This window comes from Microtus oregoni, unplaced genomic scaffold (assembly GCF_018167655.1).
Source record: "Microtus oregoni isolate MIOR12 unplaced genomic scaffold, Mior012 000150F_ref0000365, whole genome shotgun sequence".
NCBI lineage: Eukaryota > Metazoa > Chordata > Mammalia > Rodentia > Cricetidae > Microtus > Microtus oregoni.
Genome location: NW_024544800.1, coordinates 672,781 through 689,854, shown reverse-complemented (window position 1 = coordinate 689,854; position 17,074 = coordinate 672,781). Strand labels below are relative to the sequence as shown.

Sequence of the window (17,074 nt, the reverse complement as noted above, 5' to 3'; positions counted from 1 at the left end):
ATTCCCAGGGGATCTATGATCAGGAAGCTTCTTGTCCTCTGACCACCAGAGAGGCAAATGGGAAAAGGTTATCCTCCCGCTTTTCTCATTCCCCGCCATGCCCTGCTTGCTGTTTTTGGTTGGGAAGCAATCTCAAGCTTGCAAAGCCAAGTAACTCGTGTGTGTGTGTGTGTGTGTGTGTGTGTGTGTGTGTGTGTGTGTGTCCGTACACTAGCCCGCGCGTGGGTACGTATATTGTGTTGTGTGTCATGTGTAGGGAGAGGGCTTGGGGGTGGGATCCCATGACGTTACTGGCTCCTCCTCCCAGTGAATATAAGGGGCGCTTGGCGCGCAACGACCCTAAGCAGCAGCATTGAAGCCTGAGCAGCTTCTGTCTGCAGACCCAGCCCAACTCTGAAGTCAGCCTCACCGAACCAGATCTGAGAATCTCCGCTCTCTGGGCTTGCCACAGCTCTCTGGTAAGCCTTTGGGGCCGACACGTGTGTCAGAGTGGGGAGGGGGAGGGTCCTCAAGTACCTAGGCTTCTCAGGCAACCACGGCGTGCAGTTGCATCAGCGGGCTGTGTGACCTGTTGCTGGCAAGACCCTAGCCCAGGGGCCAGGGCTCCCTAGCTCCAGCGCAGCCCCAGACGCTTCTAGATGGAACCATACAATCTAGATGCTGAATTTAGGACCATCGGGCGGGACCCCTAGTCTGTGAAGAAGGGAGTGTGAGCCATCTAGGGCTGGCTTTGTACCCCCCACCCCCGCCCAGGGGCGCAACTCCCAATTTCAGATACCGAAGCCCCGCCTTATGGCTGATCCTCACTGACCAGCCTAAGGCAGGCGGCAGGAAGTGGGGGAACATTTGCTGGCTCAGGTGGAGCGCTGTGGGCTTGGTGAGGAGGGATGAGATCGAGGCAGTGCCCACTTTTAACCTGCAGCGAGGTCAGTCCCTCTCTTCCAGGCAGTGGGTAGCCATGTCTCTTTGAAGCCCTCCAGGCGCACACCGAAAGGGATGTGGGTATTGGGTGTGAGAAAGCGCTCTCCCAGAGTTGCCCTGAGTTGAGTTCCTCTCGATTCACCAGGAGCTGCAGGCCAGGAAGCAGAAACGTTACATTTCAGGGCTGCTGGGCTGAGCTCTAGGGTAAATCCCATAGGTTCTTGGCCAGAAAAGGAAGAAACATAGTGTCCAAGCACTTACTAGAGGCCAACCACTGTGCTACAAGGGGTTTTCACTTGCCTCTTCTGCGCAATGAGTTCACCAGCCTCAGAGATACTGTAATTCCTACTTGCGTTATTATTGTAATTCCTATTTGCCTATGAAGAATTGGACGTTAGAGGTAAAGTGGCTCGCTCCCCGCACACCTACCTTCCTTTGTCCCTGTAGTGGAGTGGGCTTTGTAATTCACTTTCTGAGCTTAGGGATAATGAGACCCATTGAAGGGCTTTTGTCTTGTTTTTTCACCAGAACCTAGCATCCTCTTCAATGCCAGCCAGAATGCGGTGGCAGGCACTTAGAAGATTCGGTCAAAAGCTGGTGCGTAGACGCATGTTGGAGCCAGGCATGGGCGACACCCGCCTTGCCAGATGCCTAACCACCCTCGACTTAGTGGCCCTGGGTGTGGGCAGCACATTGGGTGCAGGTGTGTATGTCCTGGCTGGTGAGGTGGCCAAAGATAAAGCAGGGCCATCCATTGTGATCTGCTTTTTGGTGGCTGCTTTTTCTTCTGTGTTGGCTGGACTGTGCTATGCTGAGTTTGGTGCCCGGGTCCCCCGCTCTGGTTCTGCATATCTCTACAGTTATGTTACTGTCGGTGAACTCTGGGCCTTCACCACCGGCTGGAACCTCATCCTCTCCTACGTCATTGGTGAGATAGATGCTTGGGGTGCGATGGGGGGGGGGTTGGAGTGGGTGACTATCCAAGTAGCGAAGGGATTATAGATCCAGAAATCTGAGTGGAATAGTGAAGCCGAAATTTTCATTATTTTTCCTAGTATCGAAATACTTCTAGATGTTTACTTTATATTTTTATTTGTAGGGGTGTGGGGGGGATTGATGAAGGGGGGGTTGAAGGTGAAGAACAATTGTATACCTTTGTTTGGTGTTCATTCATTAAGATACTGGTTTGGGCTTTAAAAATTAATAGCAGGAGCTGGTTGTGTTGGTGTGCACCCGTGATCCCAGTACTCAGGAGGCTGAAGTGGGAGGGTCCTAAATTTGTTGAGTTCAAGGCCAGGCTAAGTTAAGTAGAGACCTGTCACCTCCCTCCCCCCAGGGTAAGATGGGTAATAATGGTGAGGATCAGTGTGAGCCTGTGTAGGTCGGAGGGAACTTGACCTCATCATTTTCCTGAGTATTGGGATTATAGTACAAAATGCAATTGCTATACCAGGTACAGCCAGTGTGGCCCGGGCTTGGAGCTCTGCTTTTGACAATCTGATTGGGAACCACATCTCTGAGACTCTGAAGGGGACCATCTCACTGCATGTACCCCGTGTTCTCGCAGAATATCCAGATTTCTTTGCTTTGGCCCTTGTGTTGCTGCTCACTGGTGAGGCAAGGGGCGGGGTTGAATGATGGGCGGGGTTGGGCCTGGAAGGGCTTGAGGGTGTGGAGTGGTAAGGAAGGGGAGGGAAGGAAGCTGGGAAGGAAGGAGTCTGCCTCACAGAGGCAGGAAAAGCAAACTTAGAGGAAGGATTTAGTCTCTTAGGATCCTGAACAATTCTCTCCACAGGATTGTTGGCCATGGGGGCTAGTGAATCAGCCCTGGTTACCAAAGTGTTCACAGGGGCCAACCTCTTGGTTCTCGGGTTTGTCTTCATCTCTGGCTTCGTTATGGGAGACCCGAAGAACTGGAGCCTCACAAAAGAGGATTATTGCTTGACCATGGGTGGACCCAATGACACTTGTAGGTTAGAGACCCACAAAGCTGGGACCCTCATGGGGGAGGAGGGGGAATCCAGAATGGGAGTGGGAGACAACAAGCAGCTAGGCCTTAGAGAAAAGGTACAGGCTTAGCTGAACAAACTCTAACCGTTTCTATTCCTCTTGCACTCTAGCTTCGAGTCTATGGGCTCTGGAGGTTTCATGCCTTTTGGCGTGGAAGGGATGCTCCGTGGCGCTGCTACCTGTTTCTATGCCTTCGTTGGTTTTGACTGTATTGCGACCACTGGTCAGTCACACCCTCCTGGCTCACCTTGGATGCAGTGTGTGATCATACAGACTAGGGGTGCTAGGGGACCGAGCCTACTCCCCTGGTTCAGAACATTGTGCCATGTGTTTTCTTACAGGGGAAGAGGCTCAGAATCCACAGCGCTCCATCCCTATGGGTATCGTGATCTCACTGTCTGTCTGCTTTTTGGCTTATTTTGGTGTGTCTTCGGCACTTACCCTCATGATGCCTTACTACCAGCTTCTGCCGGAGAGCCCTTTGCCTGAGGCATTTTCCTACATTGGCTGGGATCCTGCCAGCTACCTTGTGGCTATTGGCTCCCTCTGTGCTCTTTCCACTAGGTAGGTCAGTGTTTAATATTTGTTTCCTCAGTGGCTGTAGTTCCCAGTTATGTCCATTTTGTGCCAGAGAATGTTCCTTAGGAGGGCTGGAAGGGGAGGTGGAGATGCTATGAACACATAGGCTCAGAACAGATACCTTAGTGAACTTATTGTCACTTGGATTCATTAGGCATTGTCTTTTTCAGCCTTTTGGGCTCTATGTTTCCTATGCCTCGGGTGATCTATGCAATGGCTGAAGATGGCCTCCTGTTCCGTGTCCTTGCTAGGGTACACAGTGGCACACGCACCCCCATTGTGGCCACTATGGTATCTGGTGTTATCGCAGGTAACAAAACAGAAACACCCCTTTTTATTGTTTCACCAGCTCCTTTTACTTCCTTCTCACCGCTTTCTGCCTTCCCATTTTAGCATTCATGGCCTTCCTCTTCGAGCTCGCTGATCTTGTGGACCTCATGTCGATTGGGACTCTGCTCGCTTACTCCCTGGTTTCCATCTGTGTTCTCATTCTCAGGTAAGACTTGCGTTTGCGTTTCTGGGTAAGGCTGAGGTGCTCATTCCTTCTCTGCCTTCTGTCATCCTGACTCTCCTTGAGTAATGTGGGTATCTTGTCCTGTCCAAAAGAGCTTCTCTCCCACCCCCATCCCCCGTGTATGTAAGTGTGTGTATGAGTCAGAGTTAGGTGTCTATCCACATCCCTCTACATCCCTCTCCACTGTATTTCTTTAGATGGAGTCTCTCATTGAAGCTGGAGCTCACTGGTTAGCAAAGTTGGCTGACTAATGGGAATTCCAGGAATCCTAGCTCCAACCCCCTGGCACTGGGGTTACAGGACACCTGGGTTTTAAATGAGTGCTAGCTATCTGAATTCAAGTCCAATAATCATGCTTGTGTGGCAGACACTTGAATATTTAAAAATAAATTCTCTGTGTCTGTCTGTCTGTCTATCTGGTGTCCTTGGGGGCCAGAAGAGGATATTGAATCCCTTGGAGCTAGAGCTATAGGTGGTCTTGATCTGCCCAATGAGAGTACTAGGAACTAAACTTAGGTCCTCTGAAGAGAAGTAAACACCTTTAACTAACTGCCAAGCCGTCTCTCCAGACCCTTTACAGGCTGAGTCATTTCCCCAGCCCAAGCTTCTACCTTCAATGGCCATAAAGAAGCTACCTGGAAAAATACGGAGAACTGTTAGGAGATGCTCTTAAAATTGGTTCTTACTTTTGCCACAGATATCAGCCTGACCAGGAAATGAAGAATGGTGAAGAGGAAGTGGAATTGCAGGAGGAGAAGACACTTGAAGCAGAGAAGCTGACTGTCCAGGCCCTGTTTTATCCAGTCAGCTCCATCCCCACCCCCCTTTCTGGCCGAGTTGTCTATGTTTGCTCCTCACTGCTTGGTGAGCAGTGGATTCTTCTTTCCTTTCCTTTTGTTTGTTTGTTATCTATTTATTTACTTTTATGTGTATGAGCATTTTGCCTGCATGAGTGTCTGTGTGCTGTATGTATGCCTGGTACCTACATAGATCAGAAGAAGGCATCTGATCTCCTGGAACTGGAGTTATAGCCAATTGTGAGTTGCCAAATTGTACTGGGAACCAAACTGAGGTCTTCTAGAAGAGCAACAAGTGCTCTTAACTGCTGAGCCATATCACCAGTCCCAAGCAGTGGTTTTATTCTTTTGGGAAAGTTTGGAGAGCCCAGCTTGACAGGGTGGACATTATGTGGTAGCATTCGGTGAGAGAGGTCAAGCAAGAGGGTAACCCTTCTGGGAATGGAGGGCTTAGCATCTTTGCATATTCCACAAGAGTTGGTTTTGATGCCTCTCCACTTGACTTTTGAAGCTCTACTACTGATTGTTCTTTGCCTGGTGCTGAAATGGTGGACAACTCCACTTAATTCTAGAGACCCTGTGTGGGTCACAGTGATTGTGCTGATCCTGGGGCTCATTCTTGGAATTGTTGGAGTTATCCGGAAACAGCCACAGAGCAACACCCCCCTTCACTTTAAGGTAAATGATGTCTCTTCCCCTCACCAATCCATCTTGGGACAATTGGGGCTTGTATCTTATATTCTTTAATTGGACACAAGAAGGTAGGTGTTATAACTATTTAGGCCAGACTCGTTGCTGATGCTCTCTAGTTCCTCCTTTCTGGTTCCATTTTCTTAAGTTCTGGATGTGGGGAGTCTAATAATATGTGTGGCAAATGAGTAGCCTCTGGGATCCAGGCCATGAGGAGAAGAGTAGGGGTTGAACTCAGCCTGCTCTGCCCCCAGTAAGGTAAGAACCCTTGTGTTGTATGTCTATCTTGTTTTGCAGGTGCCTGGTCTGCCTCTGCTCCCACTGGTGAGCATCTTTGTGAATGTTTACCTGATGATGCAAATGACAGCTGGCACTTGGGCCCGATTTGGGATCTGGATGCTGGTTGGTAGGTGTCTGCTTCTCCGTCCTACACCGGCTCCTTTCTCTCTTGATCTCCAGTTGGAGACCTATTAAACCATTCCAGGTTACATTTCCCCACCTTCCAGTTGTCTTTCCTTACTAGGATTTGCTATCTACTTTGGCTATGGAATCCAGCATAGTGTGGAAGAAGTTAAGAATCATCAAACCCTACCCAGACCAAGGGCCCGAACTGTAGACCTTGATCTCACCGCTTCCTGTGTTCACACAGTTTGACCTAATCATACCTGAGTGCTGTCTAGGCCCCTTACACAATCATGGGGAGCACTCTTGACCCCACGGAGAGCTGGGCCTCTCCTGTGATACTAGTGGGGGATACTAAATAGAGCTCTATTTATTGTGGAACAGTGGATGTGTCTATTCTGTTTCTCCTTTACTTTTTGTTTACTTGTCTACCTTGAAATTGTCTCTGTAGCTGTTTCCTGGCTTTGGAAAAATGCTATTAAAAAAAAACTGGGAAAAAAACTGTCCTGTTCTTTGCTAATTAGAGGTGATATACAGCTTGACTCTAAGGCTGGAGAGACTCCAGGAAGTGTCCTGTCTTTTTCGCTAGTGGCCACAATGTTCTCTGGGGTTGGCGTGGACTCTGGTCTCAACACTGGCTGGCTTATACAGTCAGACCAGTGTCTTCAACTGCACATCTTTGAGTGGGATTAGTCTCAGACTCCAGTCATTACCTGGGCAACACAGTTCATAGGAGCTGTGGGCACTAGAGGGCCTTTTTTAAGGTTCATATGTGCAAGGGAACTGCTTGCCATAGAACAGTAGGAGATCAGTGCTTAAAACTCCACTCAGATAAAAAAAAAAAGTATGCATTTATTCACTTACTCAACAAATATGTAAAATTGTAGACCCTGTGCTGGGGGCTGGTGACACAAAACAGTGAAACTCTGATCTCAAGGAACTCCCCATCTAGTGAGGAACCGATTGGACTAGCCCGGTGAGTGTGGAAGCACAAAAGGACCACATTTGACCTGAGGGCTTGAGAAGTAGACTGAAGGGAGGGTGTGATTGCCAGTGAGCTGGGAAACAATCAGATTAGGAGAAAACAGAGTCTTTGGCCTGACTGCAGTCGTAGTGGAACTGGAAGTAGCATGCACATAGTTATGTATGCGTGCATGTCTTTGTACACCCCAGGGAACTGGGAACTTCCCTTCTGGATGGGGTGCCTGTGTGTAAGGAAGGGATAGTGAGTCACAGGACTTAGGGTGAATTTTCAGTGTAGCTGGGAAGCCAGGGCAGGGAGATAATGCTACCTTTTATGGAGTATTTATGCCAGTTCTGCATAAATCTCATTTTGTTATTAAGCCTACAAAGTAGATATAATTGTGTTTTACAGATGAAAGAACAGGATTTTGGCGGGTGTGCCCTAGTCACATAAGTTCAAAAGACTGAGGCCAGAAGGAAATTCAGTCACAGGTCTGGTGACTTTATAAATATGCATGTGGGTTTAGTTTCACATAGGTAAAAATAGCCAGTAACTTGAACTAGAGGCCTAGATCAGGGTGACAGATTTAAGTCATCAACACAGGTCATATGTGATAGAAGCCTTGTGGAACTAAAGATTGTTCCAGAATAAAATGGGATAATGCAGAAGTTGAATAATTTCCTTTATGTATGGAGAGATAAATATGAGCACTAGATAGGCCATTTCCAGAAAAAAAAATGACCAATACAAGAAAAGATCCTTATCCTCACTTACTAAAAAGAAAAAGCAGTTGTGTGGTGGTAGCACATGCCTGGGAGGCAGATGGAGCTCTGAGTTCGAGGCCAGCCTGGACTACAAGAGCTAGTTCCAGTATAGCTAGGGTTGTTACACAGAGAAATCCTGTCTCAAAAAAAAAAAAAAATCGAAAGAAAAAGTGGCATTCAACTTGAGAGTGTGAGGGGATATGGCGGGTGGCTGAGGGGAGAGTGATATAATGTATTCCAATTAAAAACATTAAAATAAATATGGGCTGGATTGATGGTTTAGCGATTGGGAGGGAGCACAGGTTGCTCTTTCAGAGGACCTAAGATCAATTCCCAGCACCCACACGGTGTCCATTTTTGGATGCCCTCTTCTGGCTTTTGCAGCAACCAGGCACGCACATTGTGCACAAAAATGCAAATGGGCAAAACACATAAAAATTTCTTCTCGCCGGGCGGTGGTGGCGCACGCCTTTAATCCCAGCACTCAGGAGGCAGAGGCAGGCGGATCTCTGTGAGTTCGAGACCAGCCTGGTCTACAAGAGCTAGTTCCAGCCAGGACAGGCTCCAAAACCACAGAGAAACCCTGTCTCGAAAAACCAAAAAAAAAAAAAAAAAAAAAAAAAAATTTCTTCTCTTATTAAAGTTCATGGGCCTCATGTGGTTTAGGCAAGTGGTCTATCGACTGAGCCACACCCTTCAGCTAAATGTACTTATTTTATTCTTTTCTTTATTCATTGGTTGGTTTTTTCGAGACAAGGTTTCTATGTATAAAAGCCCTGGCTATCCTGGAAGTTACTCTGTAGCCCAGGCTGTCCTGGAACTCACAGAGTTCTGCCTGCCTCTGCCTCCTGGTGCCAGGGTGAAATGTGTGCGCCACCACCACCTGACAAATATGATTATTTAAAAAAAAAACTTTGACCATTACCTAAAATGGAAGAAGGGGTGCCTAAAATAATTGTGTACCATATGTTGGAAATATTCATGTAGCTAACGCAGTGAATAATCTGCCTGGTACTAGGCGTGAAGATGGCGTGGAAAATGGCTTTGGGTATGCTCTCATCTTGATTTCCTTGAGGAGATGGATAAAATTGACCTAAATAAACAAAAAGACAGAAAGGAGAAAATTAGAAGTGTCCCCAGACAGGTGTGTATTGATGACCATGAATATTGACAGGAGGCCTCACTCAGGTGGTTTGGGGACGTGTTTGGCAAAGTCAAGGCTTTTTCTGAGGTTTAAAAATGACAGGTACAATAAGCCAAATCTGGTGGTATGTGTGCTTGTCATCTTAGCCTTTAGAGGGTGGGGGCAGGAGGGCCCTGAGCTCTACATCATTCTTGGCTAGGGAGTTTGAGGTTGCTTGGACAACGGGAAACACTCTTTAAACCAAAAAGGACAAAATGTGTCAGTTCAGAAACTGGGAGGGAAATTTGTATAGAAGCAATGAGATGAGAAAGCTCAAAGTTCAGGTTGCCCACAGCCTAGGATTTTTGAAGGTTTAAAGTGAAAAATGAAGACAAAAAGAGCAGATTCCTAAGGCTACTCCAAGATCCTGAGTGGCAGGAAGTGTGTGGGTGGGAGGGGGCGGAGAGAGTTGGATAATCATACCCAAACAACACTTAGATAGGAAGAAGTCCTACTGTTCTATAGCACTTTAGGGTAACTGTAGTTTCCAACAACTCGATGAACTAGTAGAGAGGAATTCAAAGGCTCCCAACCCGTAGAAATGATATGCTATTACACAGTATGATGACTAAAGGTGGTCATATTATATAACTCAAAAAGCCACGAGAAAGGATTTGGAATGCTTTTACCATTTATTTCATTGCTGTAACCAAATGCTGGACAAAAAGACAACTTAATGAAAAGGTTTTTTTTTTCTCCCTCACAGTTCGCAGAGATGTTAATCATGAGGAGAAAGCATGATGAGAGGAACAGTTGGTCTGCAGTGCCAACCAGGAAACTGGATTTCTCTACTTTCCCTTTTTATTCAGTTGGAGACCCCAGCCTAGGTGATGGTGCTGTCCACATTCAGGGTTCATTTTTCATCCTCTGTTCAATCTCTCTAGAAACTTTGTTTCCAGACACATGCAAAGACACGTGCAGAAGTGTATCTCCCAGGTGATTCCAAACCCAGTCATATTGACAATGAAGGTCAAACCATTACAATAGATAAGTTATTTTGTTTTTTTCAATTATTTTTTTAAGTTAACATATAAACTAATGGGTTTTATCATGGCATCTTTATACGTATGTGTCATACTTCGCTCTCATTCATTCCCCTCTTCTACTGTCCTCATGCCCCTCCCTCTCCTAGTTCCCTTTCTTGCCCCAGTTAGTCCCCACCTTCTGCATCTCTGTCATGTGGATTCCATTACTATTTCCCACTTCTCTTTAGCTCTCTTCCTCCCCTCATTAATCACCTTTCTGTTTTCATGACCTGCAAACACGCATATATCAATATGCATATGCAGTAATGGTTAATTTTAGGTTCAGTGTATGAGAGACAGCATGCAGTGTTTGTCTTTCTGAGTCTGCCCTTTTCTCTCTTCATAATTTTTAGCTGCATCCATTTTCTTGCAAATGTAATGATTTTGTTTTTCTTTTACACCTAAATAAAACTTTGTTGTGTATATGTTCCTTCCTTCCTTCCTTCCTTCCTTCCTTCCTTCCTTCCTTCCTTCCTTCCTTCCTTCCTTCCTTCCTTCCTTCCTTCCTTTCTTTCTTCCCTTTTTTTAAAAGATTTAGCTGGTTATGGTGGTGTATGCCTTTAAATCCAGTGCTCAGGAGGCAGGGACAGGTGAATCTATGAGTTAGAGGCTAGCCTGGTCTATGTAGCCTGTTCTGGACTAGCCAGAACTACAAAGTAAGACCCTGACTTTAGAAAAAAAAAGATTTGAAAATATTTTTTTGTTTATTCTTTGACAATTTAATACATATATGGAATAGATCTTGAAAATATCCCCCTTTTGTACCCACTCACATACCCTACTTGCCCCTTCTGCATCCACCTACATACCCGAATTGCCCCTTCTGCATCCACCTACATACCCGAATTGCCCCTTCTTTACCCACTCACATACCCGAATTGCCCTTTCTGTACCCACATACATCTCCCACCTTCATGCCGTCTCATTTCTTTTTGTAACTTACTGAGTTCAAATAGTGCTACCAGCTGGAATGTAGATTGACCTTGCTGACTTGGTGGCACACATCTAACATCTTAGCATCAGGAGACAAAGGCAGGAGGATTGCTAGTTTAAGGCTAGCCTGAGTGAGGCCCTGTCTAAAACAAAAGAGATATGGCAGTTGTTTGAGCAGCTGGAAGTGCCAATTACCCTGATTTGGTCATTACGCATTGAATGATTACATTATACCTCATAAGTGCATATAATTATGTGTCAGTTACAAAGTGGAAACGGCCTGGAGTGTTGTGCAATGCGCAGTGCATTTGACCTCTAGACAAATAGTAAAAATGCACGAATGATAGTGTTGGGACAGGAAGAAGGGTGATTCAATCTCTGCAACCTACAGAAGTCGTCAGAATTTAGGCTTCAGCAATCACTAATTCAAACGGGGCTGTGTCTACAACTCACCTAGCTTCCCAGCTCACTTGCTCAAGTAACCCCGCTGCAATTCTTTGACACCACGTGAAGCCTCCAATTCTTTTTTTTTTAAATATTTATTTATTTATTATGTATACAATATTCTGTCTGTGTGTATGCCTGAAGGCCAGAAGAGGGCGCCAGACCTCTTTACAGATGGTTGTGAGCCACCATGTGGTTGCTGGGAATTGAACTCAGGACCTTTGGAAGAGCAGGCAATGCTCTTAACCACTGAGCCATCTCTCCAGCCCCCAAGCCTCTAATTCTTTAACCCCTCCCACACACTCTCTCCTTACACCATTCTCTTTCCCTCTTCACTTGCTTTCTTACCCACCTAAATTCCTGAATTACTATCACGATTGCTATTTTGCAAATGCCTCCAACTCCCCAGTCAAGGCTCCAGCTTCCCTTCCAACCCCTGCAGGAATCCAAATATTCATAGCTGCACTTTAACCTGTGCTGATCTCCAGTTGTTAAGGACATTTCCGTGACTGGGAAGGTTAACGAGGATCACTCACGACTAGGCCCTGCATGCTCTTAATCACCTCGCTCTCTCTTTTTTTTAAAAATATTTATTTATTTATTTATTTATTTATTTATTATGTATACAATATTCTGTCTGTGTATATGTCTGAAGGCTAGAAGAGGGCACCAGATCTCATTACAGATGGTTGTGAGCCACCATGTGGTTGCCGGGAATTGAACTCAGGATCTCTGGAAGAGCAGGCAATGCTCTTAACCACTGAGCCATCTCTCCAGCCCTCACCTCACTCTCTTAAACAACTCGTTCTTACCTTGTTCACATTCTTCATATCATCCCCTCCTGCTCTCCACTCTTGAGTTGCCTCCTGTTTTGTTGGGGGAAAATATATGCCAAGCCGATAAAAATGTCATCTTTCTGTGTGTTTTTCTTTCTTATGAACATTAACCTTAACTTTGTCTTCTAATGACAAAGCAGCTGTTCATTGTAGGGAGACTAAGACCACAGAAAAATATAAAGGAAAGGTAGCCTGAGGGTATAGCTCAGTGGCAGAGTGATTGCCTGTCATGCATGGAACCCAGGGTTTGATTTTTGGTAGCTAGAAACAGAGAGAATGCTCCTAAATTCCGCTTCTCAATGACAGAGCTGTTGGCATTTTGCTAATATCCTTCCAGACATTTTGATTCAAACATAAATGTAAATTTTTGATTTTTTTTAAAAAAGGCTAACATTTTACTTATTGTTGTTGCTTGTGCGCACAAGCAGCCTGTGTGAGTTTTCATGTCACGGCGTGCTCGTGGAGGACAGATGACGGTTTGTGGAGATGGCTCTCTCCTTCCACATTTATATCAGCTCTAGGGATTAAACTCAGGTTTCCAGGCTTGCAGAACAATGCTTTTACCTGCTGAACCATGTTTGCTGGCCTTTTATGTGTTTTTAAATTTTTAAAGTTATTTCCTATTTTTCTTTTCTCATGTGCATTTGCACATGCATGTTTTGAGTGTGTGTGGACACACACACAAGCATAGGTGCAAATGCATGTGGGTGTGCATGCTGGCGAAGGCCCAAACTTGATGTCGGGGATCATCCTTTACTGTTCTTCTACCTTATTCACTGAGGCAGTTTCTCAATCAAACCCAGAGCTCGCAATATGGCTAGTCGTACCAGCTAGCTTGTTTTAGGGATCCCTAGTTTCTGTCTCCCAAGGCAGGTCACCACATCCACTCAGCATTTGGTAGGCTCTGTGGATCCAAACAATGGTCTTCACGCTTGCACAAGAACCATGTCCCCAGCTCCCCTTTTCAGTTTTTGAGACACAGTCTCATTCTCCAGCCTAAGCTGTTGTGCTGGCTGGTTTTGTGTCAGCTTGACCTAAGTTACAGTCACCTGAGAGGAGGGAGTCTCAATTGAGAAAATGCCTCCCTAAGACTGTGCGGTAGGCAAGCCTGTAGGGAATTTTCTTAATTAGTATTGATGGGGGAGGGCCCCGCCCATAGTGGGTGGTGCTATCCCTGGGCTGGTTGATGGTCCTGGGTTCTAAAAGAAAGGTTGAACAAACCATGTAAAACAAACCACTAAGCAGCATCCCTCCATGGCCTCTGCATCAGCTCCTGCCTCCAGGATTCTGCTCTGCTTGATTTCCTGTCCTGACTTCCTTCAGCGATGAACAGCAATGTTGAAGTATAAACCAAATAAACCCTTTCCTCCCCAGCTTGCTTTCTAGTCAGGGTGTTTTGTCACAGCAATAGAAACCCTAAGACAGCTGTCCTGAAATTTACTCAGCCCAGGCTGTCCTCGAACCCAAGCAGATCCTCCTGCCTCAGGCTGAGTGTTGGGATTATAGGCATGAGCCACTTTCCTAGACCCACAATAAAAGACTTTTGTGCATATTGCCAAACTATCTTCCTTCCAGAAAATTATAATTTGTGTTCTTACCAAAAGGAAACATGTCTGTTTTGCAATCTTACTAAATTTGAGATTTTGTTAATCTTTTTAAATCTTTGTCAGTCTGCTTAGTGAAAATATTTACCTAGCTTTAATTTGCCCTTCTATTATGATGGCTAGCTGGTAAGGTCGAATATCTCTTCTTGTTTTTATTGGCTCTAATTCTTCCTGTTTAAGAGTTATCTGACCATGTCCTTTGGTTATTTGCTAGAACATTTGGTGTTCTCCTTTTTAATTTGAAGAGCTCTTTTTATATTAAAAATGTTAACTTTGCCTGATATATATTTTGTAAAATCATTCTCTAGTCTGTGTTTTTCTTTCAGTTTTGCCCTTTGCAAGGTTTTATTTTCTTTCTTTCTTCATTCCCTTCTACCCCCTTTCTTTCCTTTTTGGTTTTTCGAGACAGGGTTTCTCTCTGTAGTCCTGGCTGTCCTGGAACTTGCTTTGTAGACCAGATTGGCCTTGAACTCACTGAGATCCTCTTGCCTTTGCCTCCCAAGTGTTGGGATTAAAGGCACATGAAGGTTTTATTTTTAATGTGTTTCTGAAACATATTAAAGGCCAGGCATGCTGGGCACATGACTTTAATTCCAGCAGGCAAATCTTTGTGAGTTTGAGGCAAGCCTAGTCTACACTGAATTCCAATCAGAGCTGTAGAGTGAGACCTTGTCTTCAAAATAGAAATAGCAGCAACAAACTTACTAGAGCCGAGGCTAGAACACTTGCCTAGCATGTATGAGGCCCTAGATTTAATCCCCATGATCGAAAAACCAAAACAAAACATGATAATTTCCCCCAAATACATGCTCCCCTGCAAAAAAAAAAAAAAAAAAAAAAAAAAAACCCTATCATGTTCCTTTGTGTTTGTGACTGTTGATCATGCCTAGAATTTGGTTTGGTTTGTGAAATCATAAAGATCTTGGTTTTTGCCTTAGAAAAGAAAAGAAATGGCTATCCAGTAGTTCCAAATTTTTTCTTGAATGATTCTTTACCCCATAGATTTAAATAGTTCCTATATTTTATTTCTTTGGGTTTGCTTCTGAATTCTATTTTTTTTTTGAGACAGAGTCTTACTGTGCAGTCCCAGTTGACCTGGAACTCACTCTGTAGACCAGGCTGACCTTAACTCAGAGATCCACTTGCTCTGCCTCTACGGTGCTAGGATGAAAGGTATGTACAATTACACCCAGCCTCCTATTCTGTTCTTTTATCTGTTTGCACTATTGCCTTGTAATTTCCTTTTATTATCTGGAAGAACAAACTGGCCTTTCTCATACTGTTGATAATTTGTTTTTAAAAATTTCCTGGCTACCATTGCATGTTTATTCTGAGAATCCTTTTCTTCTTTTAACACTGAGTCATGCTACTTTGTGAATCGGTTTGCATTCTTGCTCCCTTTTCTCTCTTTGGACCCATACTGTTAATGACAGTCTTTTCAGGTTCTCATTTTAGAGTTCAAGCTGTCCACTCATCTTCGGCACTGTCTAATTCACAAGATTTTGTTAGATAGGACAAATAATTTATAGCTTATTCTAGTATAGGGAAAAATTCTATGGCATCAGGGCCTCCAGTGGATAATTAAAGGGCCTTTCTTCCCACTGAGACAGGGTTTCATGTAGCCCAGGCTGGCTTCAAACTCAATGTGTAGCAAAGATGTCCTTGCCATTTATTATTATTGCATAGTCTCAATATGCACCTGCTTTGTTTATATTCTCTCTTTGTCTCTTTTATTTTGTTTTATTGTTTAAATTCTCATTTGTAGAATCTAGAGAGGCCACATATGTCAAAAAAGAATTGGGGATACTCATGCAATAAAAAGTTTTCTACCTTTTTGGTGTGTATTTTCCTTTATTTACTGGTCCTTCCACTGCAGTGGCATCTCTGACTTTGTAGTCCTATTTACAAACAATGTTAACCAATAGTTATGTGATTCGTGTATGCCTTTTCTCTTTTTTATTTCGTGTGCATAGTTGTTTTGTCTGCATGCATGTCTGTGTGAAGGTGTCAGAACCCCTGGAACTGGAGTTACAGACAGTTGTGAGCTGTCATGCGGGTGCTGGAATTGAACCTGGGTCCTCTGGAAGAGCAGCCGGTGCTGTTAATTGACCACTGAGCATCTCTCTAGGCCCCTTGATGTCTTTTCTAATATTAAATAATCATTAAGAGTTAAGAGCGCTAAGATAAACGTGAAAGGGTTGTTGTAGGTTGTTCATTTATCTGCTTATCTATGAATAAAAAAAGCTATGGTTGAATCAGAAGTCTACATGTGGTAATAGCATTAGGAAGCCCTTGATTTGCCAGCCAGGAAATGGGAAACAATAATAGGAATGGACAGTTGTTATTTATTGTATTCTATTTGCCCCATTCTACATTCTTTTTTTTTTGTAACTATGAAACGTGTAGCAGGCTTTCTTTTTTTCCTTATTTATTTATTTATTAATTATGTATACAATATTCTGTCTGTATGTATGTCTGCAGGCCAGAAGAGGGCACCAGACCTCATTACAGATGGTTGTGAGCCACCATGTGGTTGCTGGGAATTGAACTCAGGACTTTTGGAAGAGCAGGCAATGCTTTTAACCACTGAGCCATCTCCCCAGCCCCCTACATTCTTTTTTTTAAAGATGTATTTATTTATTTTGTGGACTGTATTCTTTCTGAATGTATGCCTGCAGGCCAGAAGAGGGCGCCAGGTCTCATTACAGATGGTTGTGAGCCACCACGTTGTTGCTTGGAATTTAACTCAGGACTTCTGGAAGAATATCCAGTGATCTCAATTGCTGAGCCATCTTTCCAGCCCTGTTCTACATTCTTTTTTGTTTTGATTTTTGTGTTTTTTTTTTTCAAGATAGGATTTCTCTGTGTAGCTTTGATGCCTGCCCTGGAACTGGCTTTTGTAAGACCAGACTGGCCTCGAACTCACAGAGATCTGACTGTCTCTGCTCCTGAGTGCTGAGATTAAGGCGTGCACCACCACCACCCAGCACCTGTTCTACATTCTTTCTGCTTGTTTGTTTGTTTTTTGAGACAGGGTTTCTCTATAGCTTTGGAGCCTGTCCTGGAACTAGTTCTTGTAGACCAGGCTGGTCTCAAACTCACAGAGATCTGCCTGCCCCTGCCTCCCTGGGATTAAAGGTGTGTGCCACCACCTCCCAGCCCTGTTCTACATTCTTTATGTGTAGGTGGAGACTGTTCTTTTGTTTCCCAGCTGCCCAGACCCGAAATAGTCACACAGAAACTATATTAATTAAAACACTGCTTGACCTATTAGCTTAGGATTCTTATTAATTCTTACTAACTCTTACATATTAAATTAACCCATTTCTATTATTCTGTGTATCGCCACAAGGCTGTGTCTTACCCAGTAAAGTTCCAGTGTCTGTCTCCTACACGGCATCTCTCTGA

General features: G+C 44.5%; 1 protein-coding gene across 2 annotated transcripts; it reads left to right on the top strand.

Moving 5' to 3' along the window:
• The first annotated feature begins 327 nt into the window (after nt 1–327).
• LOC121444958 (cationic amino acid transporter 3-like) lies at nt 328–6,404 on the top strand. Of its 2 annotated transcripts, none has more exons than XM_041646919.1 (12): nt 328–458; nt 1,450–1,849; nt 2,375–2,533; nt 2,717–2,894; nt 3,042–3,154; nt 3,273–3,495; nt 3,681–3,820; nt 3,904–4,006; nt 4,722–4,888; nt 5,333–5,499; nt 5,809–5,917; nt 6,035–6,404. In XM_041646919.1, exons 2-12 carry the CDS (start codon nt 1,468–1,470, stop codon nt 6,163–6,165), a joined length of 1,872 nt encoding a protein of 623 aa, XP_041502853.1. In that variant the 5' UTR covers nt 328–458; nt 1,450–1,467; the 3' UTR covers nt 6,166–6,404. The 2 variants fall into 2 exon arrangements, with proteins under 2 accessions (XP_041502853.1, XP_041502852.1); XM_041646918.1 differs by lacking the exon at nt 328–458 and adding an exon at nt 1,196–1,321.
• Nucleotides 6,405–17,074: the final 10,670 nt, after the last annotated feature.